General features: G+C 35.2%; 1 protein-coding gene across 1 annotated transcript in view; it reads right to left on the bottom strand.

Moving 5' to 3' along the window:
- The window catches only part of ERC2 (ELKS/RAB6-interacting/CAST family member 2), a 413,335-nt gene that overhangs the window by 185,906 nt on the left and 210,016 nt on the right, over positions 1-17,413 (bottom strand). Inside the window, exon 15 of the mRNA XM_065749769.1 lies at positions 11,299-11,459. Within this exon, the coding sequence (XP_065605841.1) occupies positions 11,299-11,459 (161 nt within the window). The remainder of the gene's footprint in view (positions 1-11,298; positions 11,460-17,413) is intronic.

Genomic DNA, 17,413 nt, shown 5'->3' with positions numbered 1-17,413 from the left:
GACAAAACTGGAAAACAGTCAAGTATCTCTCATACACTCTGAAAGTTTAAGTATTTTTAAATAGATAGAAGGTCTTTTCTTTAAGCTCATGAATGTCAGAGTATTTTCCACTCTGTGAAGAGGGTATCATGTTGCCGGATGTCAGATGAGGATCAACCACACTTCTTGGGTTTCTATTCTTTAAGTATTACATAATAATCCCTACTTTGATGCTACTGAATCTCACAATAGCCCCAACCCCAGCTCCTGCTCTAACCCCATAGACACAAACCACTTACTTTTTGTTTACAGACCACACAGGAAACTAAAAAGAGATCAGTTTCTCAGGGTAATCATGAGAGACCTGGTTGGGGTTATAGTTATCAAATACTGTTAGCCCCCTAAGCAGTGATGAGGAAGGGTCATGGTTCGAGTCTTTGAGAGTGATGGGTTTTGAAAGTTCCAATCTCTCTTCCTTTTAACTTCATCACTCCTTCCTAATTTGTTTGAGACTCAATTTGCCAGAAGATGCAGACAGTTGAATATAACCACCCTGAAATCTCCTCACTACTGCTCACTGACTGATGCAATAAGGTCCTATATTCACACTTAACTGCATTTTCTCCAAAACACTTCAGGCCTAAGGACAAAAAAAACAGTAAGCAAAAGTAAAATTACATTCTTAGGAACGTGGATTCTACTGGAATTAAAATTTATTTCATTTTTGTTTTGTATCTACAATCTACATAACATAGATTTGAAAGTACCTAGGCTAGCTTTGATTCTGTGTTTTACACAGAGTTGACAAGTTATTTAAGTGTCCTATGAGTTCTACCTTTAACATTTTCTCTTCTGTCCCTTTCTGTGTTTACTAACTTGAAAGATAGCTCAAGTGGGTTGAGAAACAGAATAACAAAGTAGTAAGTTCAGTGACTGTTTGATCAGTCTACACCTCCCTCCAACCTAGGTGATTTAAGTCTTTGAAAGAATGCAAGATGAACTGGAAAGCAAAACTGAAGAATCACTAGTAACTAAAATGACATTAGGAATATGGTGATCCTCAGAGGCCTATGTGGCCCCATTTTGGTCAAAATCAAATGCAAGAGAAAGATAAACTACATGTTTGAGGTAGAAGTGGTTAGTAACTGGCAAGAGTTTAACCACAAAAAAGTACATTTCTATTTCTAATATAAGCCACCGAATCACAGTTCCCCTTAGTGCACACATATTTACAAAATTAAAGCTGGATGTTTTTAGAGAAATTCAGAGTTGTATCAGAAAAAATATACAGTCTTTCCCTTTCATTCCCCAATATACCTTTATGTACTAAAATGCAACATAATAAGCATGGTATTTCTGTCCAAATTACATAATCTTTTCCACAAATGCAACAATAAATTTAACAGCAACTGAAAACTTTTCCCAATAGCAGCATTTGCATAAATTTGCCCTGTCATCAAGCTTTTGTTTCCCCTTGAAAACTTTATCTAGTCTACTGAAGCCACAATGCACTAAGAAAGCAAGCCAAGGTGTCCTTTTAAGGTGATGTTTATCTTGAACACATCAGTTTGACTATAAGACATAGCACAGACTTTATATATAACCTTATAACTTCTTAATGCTTCTTTCCTAATGTATCCTGGCACACTGCACAACAATGTGGACATGGCCATGTTTATTCATAATCAGAAAAAAATCAAGATGAGTTCATCCTCATTTCCACTGTCATCGCTGTCTTGAGCCAGCAGCCTCTGCTAGCAGCAGTACAGCATTGAAAGGAGAGGGTTGTTCATAATCAATTTGGTGTTTTAACACATTCTTTGTGTGCCTATAAGCCATATTTTACCAATTATACTTGGAAATCCTCTTTTCACAACTATATTTCTGGATTCACACTGTTTAGACAGTGCTGGTAGTATACGTGTTCTATTATCTGATTTGTTACAGTAATGCTTAATTGCCTGGAGTCTGTTACGTCTGGCACCATATTAATAAATTTATTGAACAGGCTTGTTAGACTTACACTCTATACTGGTAATATATACACAGTCCAGTAGAAGGGAATAAATGCCAGAATAAAAAGTCATGTAAAATTCTTTCTTTAAGACCAGTATGAGCATTTTTCCTTCCCCAAAAGATAGAAACTCACTGAGCAATTGAGGCATTGACACAGGCTGCTCAGAAAGGTTGTGCAATCACCATCCTTGGATCTGCTAAAGAAATGTGGAGATGTGGCACTGAAGAACATTGTTAAGTGGGCAATGATGGTAGTAGAGGGATGATTGGGCTGGATGATCTTAGAGGTCTTTTCCAACCTTAATGATCGTATGATTCAATGAAAATAAATTCTTGCAGGTATCATTATATCAGTTAGATAAACGTGTAAATCTTACTTATGTCCTGACATGAAGAAAGGCTGCCACATAATGTCATACTTTACTAAACGTGACATACTTAATAGCGTGCCTCAGGCATAAGAAGGAAAATTTCATATACAACCTGAATCTTACTAGGCACTAGAGAACCCAGTGAAAGGAAACAAAGCAATAGGAAATAGAATCTATTTTCCACATCACAGAGAAGTATTTGTTTTGTTGGAGGTATGGGGAAGGTGAAGTAACAAGCACAAGAAGGATGCAGCAGTGGATTTACCTGGTAGCACATAAGGAGCAATGACACGCTACATTCTTCAAGCCATAGGTTCACAAGTTCATTAGGTTGGCAAGGCAAGGGAGGCTCTTTCTGTCATTACTAAAGCTGTTCTGCTTGATTGCTTCTGACTGTTTTCTCTACTGAATTTATCAAATCTTTTCCTTTAACAGAAAACACCATCATAAAAAATGTAAAGCTCATTTTATATTTTTATATAGTATTAAAGAGTAGTAAAGTAATTCAGTTTAATAATACAAACTTTTAAATTTCTTTGGTTCTCCATGTTCATAAATCTGAGTTTATATTAATTCAGCATTGCCACACCAGGAGACACTAAGGTTCTAAATCCTACCATTGAACTGAATGTCCTAGGTCTCAATTATGCAAGGTTTGCTCTTGGAAAAAAAATGAAAAACTGACCCATCATATTTTGAAGTCTGAAATGCAGAAACATCTGCTTGAATCATATTCATTTGGCTGAGGTTATGAATTTGGGAGCCTGCAGTTGATCAGTACTCCCTGAGATGTGACAGAGGCCAGTGGGAATTACACTAAGAGGGTTTCAGCAGACAAGGGCATAATTCAGTCACCTTTGAATATATATATATGAGCAGAAGCCTAAATTTCTCCTTTTTTTTTTTTTTTTTTTTTTTTTTACTTTCAGTTTCCTTCTTTGCTGCCTTCTGAGCCACCTGCTCTTTTCAGTATACTTACCAGAGGTTGAGGCCTTCACATTTCCATATTGGCTGAACTTCAAAACAAATGCCATCCTATTTCATCACTTTTATCATTAGTAGTGTTTTGCATACTAAAAGCGCGTTAAATAGAGTGTTAAAACAAACCATATATAGGTTTGTCAAGATCAGTAAAGAATTTAGGTTTTTTTCTATAATACTGATATTCAGGTAAAATAATTTGGTTGTTTACATTTTCCTACACTAATAAAAAAAACAAAACACAGTCAACATATAAACACATAGAAAGAAGTTGTGCTATGGAAACCTGAAGCATAATTTTTTAGGTAAACTACATAGTAATATTTTCCTCGTCTAAAAAGTTAACACAGATAAACTCATCTGTAAGTTAACTTCAGTTTAAAAAACCAGTAAGCTTCCTTACTGGCTAGAATTTTCCTAGATCAGACCTTTTCTTTCATTGTTTTGGTTTGTACAGCCCAGTTCCCCTTATCATTGTTCTATTTCCTTTTATCATCTATATACCATTCTTCTTGCTATGAGTCAAGATATATAATGGATTAAACTGTAGTATTTTAAATCCTAACACATTTATAAATTCAGACAGAGATGTATTTTAGTTTAAAGATACTAATTAAAAACAAAAAGGAAGAAAAATGGTAAAAAAGAAATAAACATCATACTTTATATTGCAATTCTTCCTTCAAATGTCCGTTTGCATTACAAAATTAAAACAAGATTATGCACCTGAAAGTCCTGCATACAGCAGCACCTGCAAGCCTGAATCACTGTGAATTCCATCTGCTTTTTAAGAGGTCCACTCCCTAGAGAGTAACTGCCTGCTCTTTAAGAAAATTATTTCATCAATTTTATCATCCTAAAACACATTTATTCTCTGTAGGTCAACAGAACAAGCTAAAGGTTATGCAAAATATGGTCTTTATTATGACTAAAGTGCATTAGTTAAATTAATAGTACAGGATCTCAAAAAAGATTTAAAAATCATCTGATTATTAACTACAGCCATTGTAGTATGGGAACTACTGGGTCACAGCCTGAAATACTGGTTGAGCACCTGGAGAATAGACAAAGGCAGCCAGCCTCCACCCCTCTTAACCCTCATTTTATGGGCTGACTGCCACCAAGGAGGGATCTCTTGCTGGAAATTCCTCCTTTGTGGAGTCTTCCACAGAGCCTAAATCTTTAGATATGGATGAGCATCCTTTTTTCTTCGTAATGCCTTCTCATTTCATGTATACAAAACTGGTCCTACTGCCTTTACACTTGTGTTCCAGGTGTAACAGAGCAACATGCAAGGAAAGAGCTTTCACGTCAGAGAGAAAATTAATTTTAGGAACAAGAACAGCTGAAGAGAATAAGAAAGTCCCCATTTATGAAACAATTCTTGTCCGTGAATCTGTCTAACCCCTTTCTGAACCAGTCAATGTTGTCTATCTTTTGAGAAAGGAAGTTCCTGAAGGTCTCTGACCAAGGACCCTGTAAAAGGACCGTGTAAAGCCAGGCCTCCTCTCTCTTTTGAATCAGTCACTGATTAGCTGCAACAACAGCCCGATATTCCCCATTCTGGAGGATCTGGCAAACAGCAGTTCTGTGCTCAGCCTATGCCTCCTTTATGTTTCTGTAAACTTCAAACACACCCCATCCGTGCCTTCCCCTCCCCAGTGTGAGGAATCTTGAAGTTTTTTGTCACAATGCAGTTGCAGGATCACCTTGATCATTCTACCATTTAAGTTCTGGGGACAGCACTAGAGGAAGAAAACCCCAGGAAGCATTGTGGGTCTTCCTACTGAAACTGTTTACTAAAGCACTGATCCCAGTTCCATACTGCTTTTCTTCTCCTGAGGTAAGGAACCAGAGTGGGTAGAGAATTAATGGCAACAAAGTCAGAAATAAAAGTGCACTACTGAGATATTGGAGTATCAAAGTCTCTTTCTGCTCAAAAAATACCTGAAAATCATACAGACCATAGGAACCTAGAGGATCACATTTTCAGCAACACAGACAAAAGCTTTAATTTTTGTACTTTCTTGAGAACATTATTAATTGAAAACCAAAATTCTTATGTGATGAGGAAAACAAACGAAACTTCAATAGCAGGTGCCAATCTATTCTGAAAGTAAAATATGACCATAAGGGGAAGAAAAAATAAAAATGAATTCAACGCTTTCTTTCACAGCTAATAAAATTGCAAGTGTCACATCTTTCAAAATAAAAAAATATAATTCACTCTGAACATATCACTCTGAAGTGAACAGAAGTTTGATGACACTCATATATCTTTAAGCAATAGAAGCTTTGCCATGTAAACAACTCACTCATTCTATTCTCACAGAGAAACATTTTATTGCTTTGTGTCCCCTCATTGTTTACAGAAGAAAAACATCTCTTCATTTTTTCAAGAAAGCTTCTGTTCCAGAGAACAAAGCCTTCATTTGGGTTTCTCTAATCTTTGCTTGCAAGTTGGTGTCAAAAATGTTAGTGGTAGCATGCTGTGTTACAGGTCTATGGGGCAAAAGCAGTCACAGGAGACTTTTCACCCAGGTTAGGAGACCGCATTACCATTCTAACTACTTCCTATGGAAGTCACAGTTGTATCAACATCCTGCTGTTTTGTTTGTATTTAACTTGGGCTATGACTCTCCATACTCTCAGCATGAATCCTACAATTAAATGGAAGCAGTACACCAGTTACTGAAAAGCAGACTCGAGTTCTACATTCAAAATGGTACAACTTTTGAGACAATCAATTTGCTGTCAATTCACTGAACACGTAATAAGCATTACTAAAGTTGAAACAAGGCTTAATAATCCTTCAAAAAAAAATAGGAAAAATAGTAAAGTGCTTTCTGAAAAAATGTTTTTTCTCCACTAGCCTATTGTCTAAGCTGTTAAGTAAAAATATGTTATTTTAGAGAATTCATGTTGAAGAAATATTGATAGCTATTTTTCTCCAAACATGGGTTACAGCAGAACTGGCAAAGTAGAAAAAGAAATGTGATGATCCTGCTTCCAAAATCATACCTTATTAACAGTCTAAGAAATCTGTAATCCTGCTGTATTTGCTTAAAATTCACTATCCTTTATATTCATGCGTACACTGCTATTTATTTAGCTCAGCACTATCTTCAAGGTGGGTACTGCCTCTTTTTAGGACAATACTTTAATATAACATCATATATAAAATAAGCATGAACTATATTTTGCCAACATATTTCTTTTTAAACACCTCAGTTTCTAGCATAGGAAGAGAAAGTTTATCTATCTTCCTGCTCTCATAACTATCAGCACAGAAAGCAGACTGTGCCTTTAGGGAAGATGTCATTTCAAGTGGTTTTAAAGAGTGAGCTCCAAGAAATTTCAAACTGTATTTGCAATTTTAAAACTCCTTGCCAATTTCTTCTCTCTTATTGTTTTGTTTTCCTGAACTTTGCTGTGTATGGAAGATAACCAAAAAAACAAGATCAGCCTAATGACAATATGCAAGTAGAGTCCTTACACTTTCACCAGCCATTTTCCAGCCAATGAGTTCCGTGGTTCTGGCCTGTGAATGCACTGAACAGGTGAGCTGCATACAAAATTACTCTGAAATTTTCCAGATGCGTTGGATTTGCTGCTCACAAAGAGACTTCAGAAGAGATTTTGACCACAGCTGTACCCATAGTGACGAGAAAGAAACCACTGTGCTGTGGGTAACAGAACCTCTAGGGGTGGAGTAGGTAGGAAATAAGTAGGCAAAAATACGTTGTGTTCTTTTCCCTACCCAAGCACTAGTCTGCATAGTGATGGATGGAAAAAGTAATAGAAGAATGTAAGGCAGGGACATGATCTGATTTACCCAGGTGTTGGAAACATGTCTACATTCTCTGAACATGCACCAGGTCTGCAGCTCCTGCTAAGCTACTACACAGACGTGAAATCCCCAACTTTTACTTGAGTAAATTTTATTTATGGAAATATGGGGGTATGTCTGGGGATCTGGGGAAAACCAGATGAATTTTAAGTTTCCTTGTACTCTGCCACTAATGCTCCATAAAATATTTTGAATTCCCTGCAAACTGTGACCGCAGTTTTACATATCACAAAGCATTCTCCTTAGACTATAATGCTAGACTTCATTCTATGCCTGTCCCTCTTCATCCCTGCAGTGTCATGAAAAGTCCACCTGAGGCTATTATTATGCATCCATGTGTGGATTTACTCCACTAAAAGGGAGGAAGAGGATAAGTCAGACAAGGTAATCAACAAACTCACACTGGTTCACTTCCTTGTGCCAAGTTTCCATCAACAAATTTCCTGCTAGCACTGTGAAACTGCTCCTGCACAGCTTGTTGAACCAAACAGGTCCCAACCATGGTCTTGTATTCAAGACTGGCATTTAGTGGTAAATGCAGCTGCCCTGTCCTTTTGTGGCAGATCAGCTGAACTACCAGTCCAGGAGGTAAAAGTGAACTATGCATTCAGTCCTCCTGCAAAGAGTGGCAGCTGGCACGACTGAATGCTTGGTGGAAAAAGTATTTTATCCCTTTCTTCCCACAAATATTTCATGCTTGACTATACACAGGTGCTGTTAAATGAATAACGTAAACTTACCAAAAAACAGAGATAAGCAATATTCATTTATTATTTTCAGTGGAAAAAAAAAAATGGTGAACATTCTTAAACAAAGGAAGGGATGTTTAATTTTATACTGTCACTGTGAGAAAATCAACTTTTAAAATCATTTATTTATTTATTTTCACAGCGCAGCAATGACCTGTTTTCGTTATTAAATTTAAGGACTAGTAGCTGGTTATTTTATTAGATCTTTAATGCTTCATTACTGAACTAATCTGATTTACTCCCATTAGAGAAAACATGTATTCATCTTCTGAAAATTCATACTGAATTACAGGGCAAAGCCACTTCCAATGATAATGGTTTAGCTATACCCACAGGGTGATGGCATGAACTCCATCAAAGGCAATGAAATTACCCCACTTTACAAACTCCTGGCAAGAATTTTATTCAGAATGCTCTGAAAACCTAAATGCATTTAGCTGACTACTAGAGGAAATGCACAGTGATTAACAGTTGGACCTCAAAAGTTAAGAATTCATTAGTCTTCAAGTCAAAATATGAAGTTCACTTTTTTTGTAAATTAAGGCCCTAGTCATGGACTGCTAAGTGCCATGTTTGTGAAATGTAACTGAGTCACTGAGGAGTCATCAAATTAATGTAAAAAAAAAGAAAAAAACAACACGAATGAGTGTTTCTTAGAAACCTCTCAGAAGTTCTCAGTAGCTTCTGCTCCTTATTGCAAACTTGCAGAAAACAAAAACAGATATCTTTGTAACTGTGAATTTCTAATTTCAAGCCAATCAAAACCTTTTTATGAATGCTAAACATTAAAAAAAAATCAAAATGGCTTTTGTCACACTATATAATGCAGAAAGCTTTTAAAAACACTGACGGTTATTACGAAATAAGCTCACTGATGTTATTATGCTCAGAAAGAGCATAAAGCATTAAGACAATTAGGTATTATGATAGATTTGAACATATGGTGTGTTTTGCTGTTAACATGAATCCGTAACTTCCATTAATGTCAGTATGAGTTATTCACTGTCCAAAAAATACGACCATAACAAAAATATTTCCTCCAGAACTAATATAGTAATATTTTTATAGACATTTGGGGGGGAGGGGAGAAGTCTCATATTTAAAAGCAACAGTACATGAAAATCCTTCTTTCAAATTTAACACTATCAAACGTTTCAGAATAAATCTCATATTTTTACATGCTGGCATCAAGATAAGAGTAACTTCATATTTGTCTCCTTCCATCCAACCTACCTTTCCTTAAATAGTACTTATCTAGTTCCAAGTTCAAAAAGACTAGCCAGATAATGAACAAGATTGAGCTCCCATCCAGTTTTACTCTAAACTTCCTTAAATAACTGAATTTATATGGGGGCATGTAATGACAACTGGAGAAATTACCTAAAACTGACAACAGATTCTAGTCTGTAAATTAAGATGGATCTTGGCAATGTCAGCCAGATGGACCCAGAATGCAGAGTTATGTTTGGAACTTGAACATAATATAAGCATAGGAAATCATCATGAATGCTTTAAACACAGTTCATGCCTATTTAGCTGGAAGCTAGCAGCCAAGAACTGTAATCACTCCATATCAAATAATTAAGTGATAAATAGAAGTTATAGTAAATTCTTCCAAATAATAATCTTAAAATATCAGAGAGAAACTAGATGAAGAAACTCTATTGTACTAAGTTATTACAACACACGATTGTAATTATTCTGTCAGTGTGTGTCTAGGTCTTAGCTAGCATCTGCTATCTGTTTTTGAGAGTATCAGGTTCAAAAGAATAGTTTAAGACCTTATGTAAAATAATGAATTATAACAATTTTATAAAGTTTGTTAACTGTGTGCTTATTCAGTAAGCTATTTAAAAAATTAAAGTACTGTAATGAAATATCTGAATTAGTTGCTAAAGACTTTACTAATACACGTACAATCTAATTTATGTTGTTTGGTCTATTGTATTAAATATGTAAACCTAAGTAAAATTCAGGTTTACATTTATTTACTTAAGACAACGTAGTATTTACTTGAAATCTCAAACACAGAGCCCAAAAAATGAATAAATGTTCATTTCTTGCTTCCTCCTAGATTCAGTTCTAATGGTGTTTAAGAGGTAGTAAAAAGAAACAGTAACTAGAAATTATCATGTGAATTTATGTCACTCATTCTCACTATTTGTGCTCTCTTTTCTTAATATTGTGCCATGTGATGTTATATGGTTTGTTTTGTTCTCAAAGAAACAGATCAAAGCTCCATATAGAAAATAGTTGCTGCATGAAATATGCTTGTTGTGAATGTCTAGGTTATCACAGGTGAACCAATACGTACAGAAGAAAACATAGAAACCCCAAAAATGTATATAATATTTAGTATATCACATGATACTATAAGTGACATGTATTACCACTTTATATGCACCTCATTAAAATATAAAGCAGAAGTTCTTTTGGTTTTCCTGGAAACACTCATTGTAACATGTGTTTCTGTACCTATATTAAATGGCAACCATCCTTTAAATCTGCTTTTATAAAAATGTAGGAAGCATATGTGGCCATCTGCCATACTGTCTTATTTACAGCATTATTAATATATTTTCAGATTATTTAATTTTCTTTGAATTGTTAGGTTAGGTACAACAACTTAGCTAAAGCTACATATATCTAAACGGTTTCGGCTTTCTTGTTTTCTCTTAACAAAACATTTTGGGAATTAGAACAGTGAATTTTATTTGTTGTCTATTATCTATATGCATACCAGCTTCTCTGAGGAGTAATAATCCCACCCCTTTCCAGCAAATGCTAACTTTATAGATCATAGATATTATATATAGATATTATAGATAACTTTATAGAGCCTTATAATGCCTTGATTACAGACATTTTCCCTTATCACGCATAGGAAGACACATTACTGGTCTATTTTCCTCTGTCAGTTCTATATGCCTATATATAGTGATAATGTGTACACCAACAGGTATTTGTTTTGTGGGTATTTTTAACTGATTCAATTCAATAATTTTTGTACTATGAACAAAGCTGATGAACACTTTTCCTTGCATTTGACACTAAAAAAACTCAAATATACATTTCTCAATAAAAGAAGGAGCCCTCAATACTCATTTTCTGTTTTTCATGGAATTTACACCGATATTTTAATTGCATGTAGCAAAAGGCAGCATTCAAAATTTCTTCACATGTCAATTGTTAAGTAATGTAGGGAATTACAAAATGAACACTCTCTTTTTTGTATTTTCAAAGGTACTTAGGTCCTACTGTTAGAAGATCATTGATTCAGACAGCGAGGAAAACACTCTCTAGGGAAAAAAAATAAAGTTTTTCTAGAAATTAGAGAACTCGATGTACTTACTTCATTTCTAGAATTTCTTCAAGTTGTTTTCTCCGCTCTATTCTTAGGTTAGCCAGATGTGCTTCCTTCTCAGCCAAAGACTGCTGTGTTGAGGCAAGACGGGCTTTGGTAGAATCTAATTCTTGTCTAGTCTTTTCCAATGCATTCATCAGTTCTTCTACCTAAAATGAGGAGAAATTTTTAAGCTCCATATTCTATATAAGAAGTAAATTTTAGAACTATGTAAATGCAAGAATACATCCACACACAAAAGGAATTATTTTATCTAAGAGACTGTTCATATCCATTCCTGTTTGAAAAACAAAACATTAAAAAAAAAAAAGTAATGTAATTCATTTAGTAATGAGTAAGATTTATACAAGTCAGCACTAACACACACCGCCAGCAACGTAATTATATTTAACCTGGGCTATTGTCACATACAGGTACATAGAGACAATTTATAAATATGTTCTGCACCACCTATATTATTGTAGTTCAGAGAGGTGATAATTCATCACAACAGTAATTTCAGAAATTTTAGATGCAGATAGTAGTTATGGATGGTTATGGTGAGTTTTTTCTTAAAATACATATATTTTTCATCTCACTTTAGCGCAGGAACAGAGAAGCTGTATGTTCTCCACACCTTGAGTGTTTTCATATTTGTACTGAGCAAAGCCTAGGGAGTTGGATCCAGTGCTAAAGTTGTCCCTGCTTTGAGAATGTTTAGAACACGTTACCTCCACTAGTCCCTTGTAACCCAAATTATTCTGAATCTCATCACAATTAGGGCAATAGCATGCGTTGTTATTCGTATCCAAGTTGTTATCATACACACCAGGCTACTTTTCCAAAGACAACTGAGAATCTCTGAGGTATGTATTAAAAAAAAAATAACAGAAATGTTAGGGTTTGCATTGGTAAATGCCACCTGGATTTAGGGTAAACCATGCCACAGAGTCTGAGAAGGAGCAGGACTGTACATTTATTTGCACAGAAAAGTGTCTCAATTTCACTGTTTCATATTGGCAGAGTATTTGGAAATACAAGCAGCCCTTCAGTACCTCCTGCACTGTCCCTGTGCCAGCTGTGCTGGTGCTGGCCCAGGGCTGCCCATGCCAGCACCACTGCCTGCAGCACCTCAGCCCTACAGCTGGCTGAGCTGCCATTTACAACTTTCAGAAAGCCTAACTGATCTCAGTACTTCAAGGATTTTAATAAAATCAGTACCAGAATTTACGTTTATATTTCAGAATGGCAGAAAACCAGGAAAGCAAACTACTACAATTCTTTCTAAATTTTGAGTCTGTTTTAAATGAACACTTTCTACTTGTACCACATCACGTTTCCAAGTTCCATCAGCACGCTCCACCATCAGTTTCACACCAAGATGAAGAAAGAAAAAGAAATGTATGCAGCTGAAGTGTACATCTGCGTTACCAGATTCTGTAAATTAAAGAAGGTTGGAGTTCAAATGAATGACAGATTATTAAAAATGCCCTGGAGCATTCTTAATTCCAGATTGGATCCAGCCCAGCACAGCTTATATTAACATAATACTGTTCCAGAATATGGGAATAAGGAGAGGGAGGGAGGGACAACAGCATGTTTTCTCAGTTCCAGTACAATACATTTCTGCAGGACGATGACAAGCTGGCAGCTCTCCAGCAATCAAGGTTAGTATTACTAGTGTTGCTGTCTTTGAAATGAAGTGGTGGGCACTTCATTTTTAATAATGATACTGATTATAAATTCAAAATTTCCCTTACTGAATTGTTCAACTATTAGTAGCTATAAGTAAACCCCATGCCAACTGTAATTTAAATCCTGATCTCACATTAGAAGACGATGATTATTTATTAATTTTGCATAGTAAAATTCTCACTGATAACTGCTTCTGTTTATTTCTAGCTTCTTCAGTTTTCTTTAATACAAGAATATTAAACATTATGGATAAATAAAATGGATAATAAAATGGATAAATGTGTGACAAATTATTATATTTATTCAATGCTAATATGAATGTGAGTCACATTTTTATAACAAAAAGTGTAAAAGTCCATACAGTTGTTCCCAAAAGTCCTTTTTTTCCATTTGCTAGGGAAATGCTTTGTCATTTTTGTTCAAAGTCACACACCATGTAAATTTCATTTATCTCCAGCTCTGTAAAGATTAATTTAATGACAGCTTTTTTCCTCCCTATGACTTACCATGAGATTTCAAAAAAAGGAAAGACTAGTCCCTTAAGGTTTCTCTTTGTGCCTTTCACACAAATGTGTTCTGTCACTGGACCGTAGTGACATAGATAGCAGCCACAGTGATAAGGGAAAGCAGATGAAAACATGGATTTGTGCACACAAATGGCCTCTTGCCAGCTCTTCTGACTCAGGTAGGAGACTTCAGCTTTTCATACTAATGGTTTGCTTGTATTTTGCAGAGTGAAGGATGAGTGCTATCTTTTGGCCAATTCAATTGGAGACATACAGGTCCAGCATAAGTCATGCTGACCTGCAATATCATTTGTAAATACCTTGTTCCTTTCTGTTCCTAATAGGAATATTCCCTGTGTACAATAGTGTAACCAGTTTCATTTCAAAGGTGTTTTCCCAAAAGGGAACAGATGTAGTAAAGTGTCATACTGAGCTTTGCAAGACATGGAAATAAGTTCTCTGTCATGCTTCCCTCCAATTACTTCCCTTCCCATTTGTCATCCATAGTCAAATTCCTCATCTCAGACTACTTCCATACAACTTTCAAATCCAAAAAACAGATAAAACAAAGGCAACATAGCTATGGATAGCAATGTTTCTGAACCTTTTCTAATCAAGAAATTAGCCACAAGTTTTGTCTAACAATTTTGGACACTGGAAAAAGCAACAACATTCCAGAACACACATAAGGATTAAAAGAAACATTTCAGTAAAGCATTTGACAGGAAAGCAAGGAGATTTATTAAATCCGAGATAATAACTCGTTTTCATTTTTCTGTTATTGTGTTTTGTTTTATGACAAGAGCCCAATGATACAGGAGTAGGAGTGTGCAGCAGGAGTGTGGCACAAATTAAGAAAAAGATTAAGAAAACCTCATGAAATGGATAAAATGATTTTCCATCTATGTAGGGAGAAAAAAGACCAACTTTCAAGCTGGATGCCATGCTGCAGTATTTGAAACCAAAACTTTTTGAGATTATTATATAAAGAAGGATTAAAAATACTTTTCTCCTTTTGCTAAATCCTATGATAGTAATATGCAAAGCTTAGTTTTATTCAGGTAAGGAGGAGACAGTGTAGATATAAGACAAATTCCTCATCTAGACTTGTTAGGGACCAGTCAGGGAAAGAAAGGATCTTAAGTTTCCTTACTGTTTCTTTACTGGCTGTGGTGACTACCAACAGTGTTCATTGATATCATGGAAACATATTTCCATCCAACATAAAAAAATCCAGAATTTAATGTATTCCCATAGGTAAAATATATATATTCTGAAAAGGAGGATTAATAGTGTAACAGTCTTTATTATGCTAATGCAAAATTCTACAAGATAGTTCTGGGAAATTGATTGAAATTATTAACTTTCTTGAAACTGTCAGTAAGAATTCCCATCACCTTTTAATCTCAACCTCAGTAATTCAATAATAGATAGGGCCATAACATAGTATTTCTTGAATTCATTATCTGGTCTTCCAATTAAGATAGTGATTTCACCTATAATTAGAAAAAAAATGTAATTTTGACATATCAGTAATAATCAGTTAAGTATAATAATAATCTGACATAAGCAAAACCAAAACAATAATCAAAAGTAACAAGATTTATACACATACACACACATATATATGTATGTATATATACAAACATATATATATATATATGTGTGTGTGTGTGTGTATATATGCAAACATAGATCACCCTGAAAGTAATGCCTCCTATTTATTTCCATGGAACCTTTAGCAGATAAGAAAAGTACAATAACACAATTTGATAAAGCAAACTCACAGCTACAAAATACTCTTTTTCAACAATCACCACAATTAGCTCTGCATTTTCACTAGCAATGAACAAGAGTTTGCATGCCATGTTCATAAAAAAACTGCATCAGCTGAGGTGAGCCACTGTCACAGTCACCACTGCTTAAATGCACCACCCACCACCTCACTGTGCTCACATCCTGCTAAGGGATTTGATTTAGTAGTTGGGTAGGGATAGTGATAGGAGGATGGTTGGACTAGATGATCTTGTAGGTCCTTTCCAACCTTATGAACCTATGAACCTATGAATCCACTGTTTGGTCTTCATAACTGTTCAGCAAGCATCAAAGAATGCCAATGGTTGTTTTTTTTTCCATGCAGAGGAATTCAATTTGACATGTTTTCTTCACACACACTCCCATGTCAGATGTCATTTTGTCAGATTGCCCCTCTGCTGCCATCTGTCACAATGCAACAAAATGTAATGGAATATTGGTTGGTAAGTTCCACCTCTAGTGCTATACCACCAACTCTGGCATGATGGGCCAACGTCATAAAGGAGGGCGCATTAATTTTGAAGCATCCCTCACGTGAGTGTGTGTATAAAATTGCATGTGTATTGTTTAATCCAAATAAAAATTATAACATAAACATCAAACTCTGTGTTTTAGTGTCATGTTTCTAAACATGTGGAAGCCTCTTCAAGTGCAGTCACAGTTGCAAAATGTGAATATGTCCATCAGCAAAACTTAGAGGGATTGTCAAAGTAGCAGGATATTCTTCGTTAGCAGTAAAATATAACTATATGATTGAGTAATTACTATAACATTCTGATTTTGCAATGCCGCATATGTCAATAAAGACACAGTATTGTAGGCGCTGCATGGATCAGTTAACAAATGTTCTTTGTTCAAGGTGAATTCATGCTGACAGGGCCTGACTCACCATTGGTCTCATTCACCCCTAAAAGTCATCCAGGCATGCACTGTAATGGAAATAAAACCAGGCATCTGAGCAGTTGCACAACTTAATAATAATAATAATAATAATAATAATAATAATAATAATAATAATAATAATAATAATAATAATAATAATAATAATAATAATAATAATAGCATCTTTTTTTCTTATTTAATTGGAAAAAAAAATTTTCATTACCATATTTTACAGGTTTCCTCTCTTTCTCACTGAACCTAATTTGAGAAAGTCTATAATTTTTTTAGGTGGCTGGTGGCCTCAGTTCTCCTCAAATTTACACTTTTTTGACACTATACAAACCTAATTACAAAAGTAGTATGAATGGTATTTTATAGTTGTGCAAATGGAAGAAGATTTAGATGTTGTAAGTTGATATATTACAGAGCTCAACCTAGTGTTTCCAAAAGCATTAAAAAAATAGACTTGTAATTGAATTAGATATTGTAGATACGTCAATTTCATTAAGACACTCAGTTGTCCCACATGATATTGTATGTGGAAGAGAACTCTTGTAGGCTGAAAACAATTACACTGTGTGATTTCAGTGCTGAGTCTTTTTAGATAAAACATGCAAGTAGAGCAGAGCAACTCTTTAGCTGGTGTTAAAGTACAGTGCTGTCAGACTGGCCTCTCTGGTTAATGTCAATAGCACTGCGTATAAAAGGTGACTAAAGTGTGTACAAATGTTGATCTTTGGAGAAGGCATGTCTAGAATCATACACACATCTACTATTTCATCCACCAGGTCAACTTCAGGGGGAGAGGGCAAATTGGGAGTTTTCTTGCCAAAAATTGATTCTTAGCACACTTGTTAAGTTATACTGCACAAAGCTACTTCCCCCCCGCTTTTAATCTGTAATCTCAATCTATTATTAGAGTTCAAATGTTTTTCCCTTAGAGTATTTCCAAAGGCAGCAGTGGTATGTGTAAAGTCTTACTGCAAACAATTTATGTACATAAGAGACTTTCTTACACATTGTAAAAAAGCAAATAAGAGTTAAAGTGAAAATGTTATACCATGAAAATGCTTGGATAATTTTGCTGAGAGATCTCAGAAAATAAGGTTTCCTATCTAGTTTGAGTACAAGCTAAACAATGTTAATGTGCAGGAAGAGAAATAAGAACTGAGCAATTGTTAACTGAGGGCAGCTTCTGTACCAAGGAAATTTGATACTGCCTTTAC

The sequence above is a fragment of the Cyrtonyx montezumae genome, unplaced genomic scaffold (assembly GCF_038088225.1).
Source record: "Cyrtonyx montezumae isolate F1298 unplaced genomic scaffold, pur_monq_1.0 scaffold_6, whole genome shotgun sequence".
NCBI classification, from domain to species: domain Eukaryota; kingdom Metazoa; phylum Chordata; class Aves; order Galliformes; family Odontophoridae; genus Cyrtonyx; species Cyrtonyx montezumae.
The sequence above is the reverse complement of the archived record's forward strand: the minus strand, read 5'-3'. Positions and strand labels throughout refer to the sequence as shown.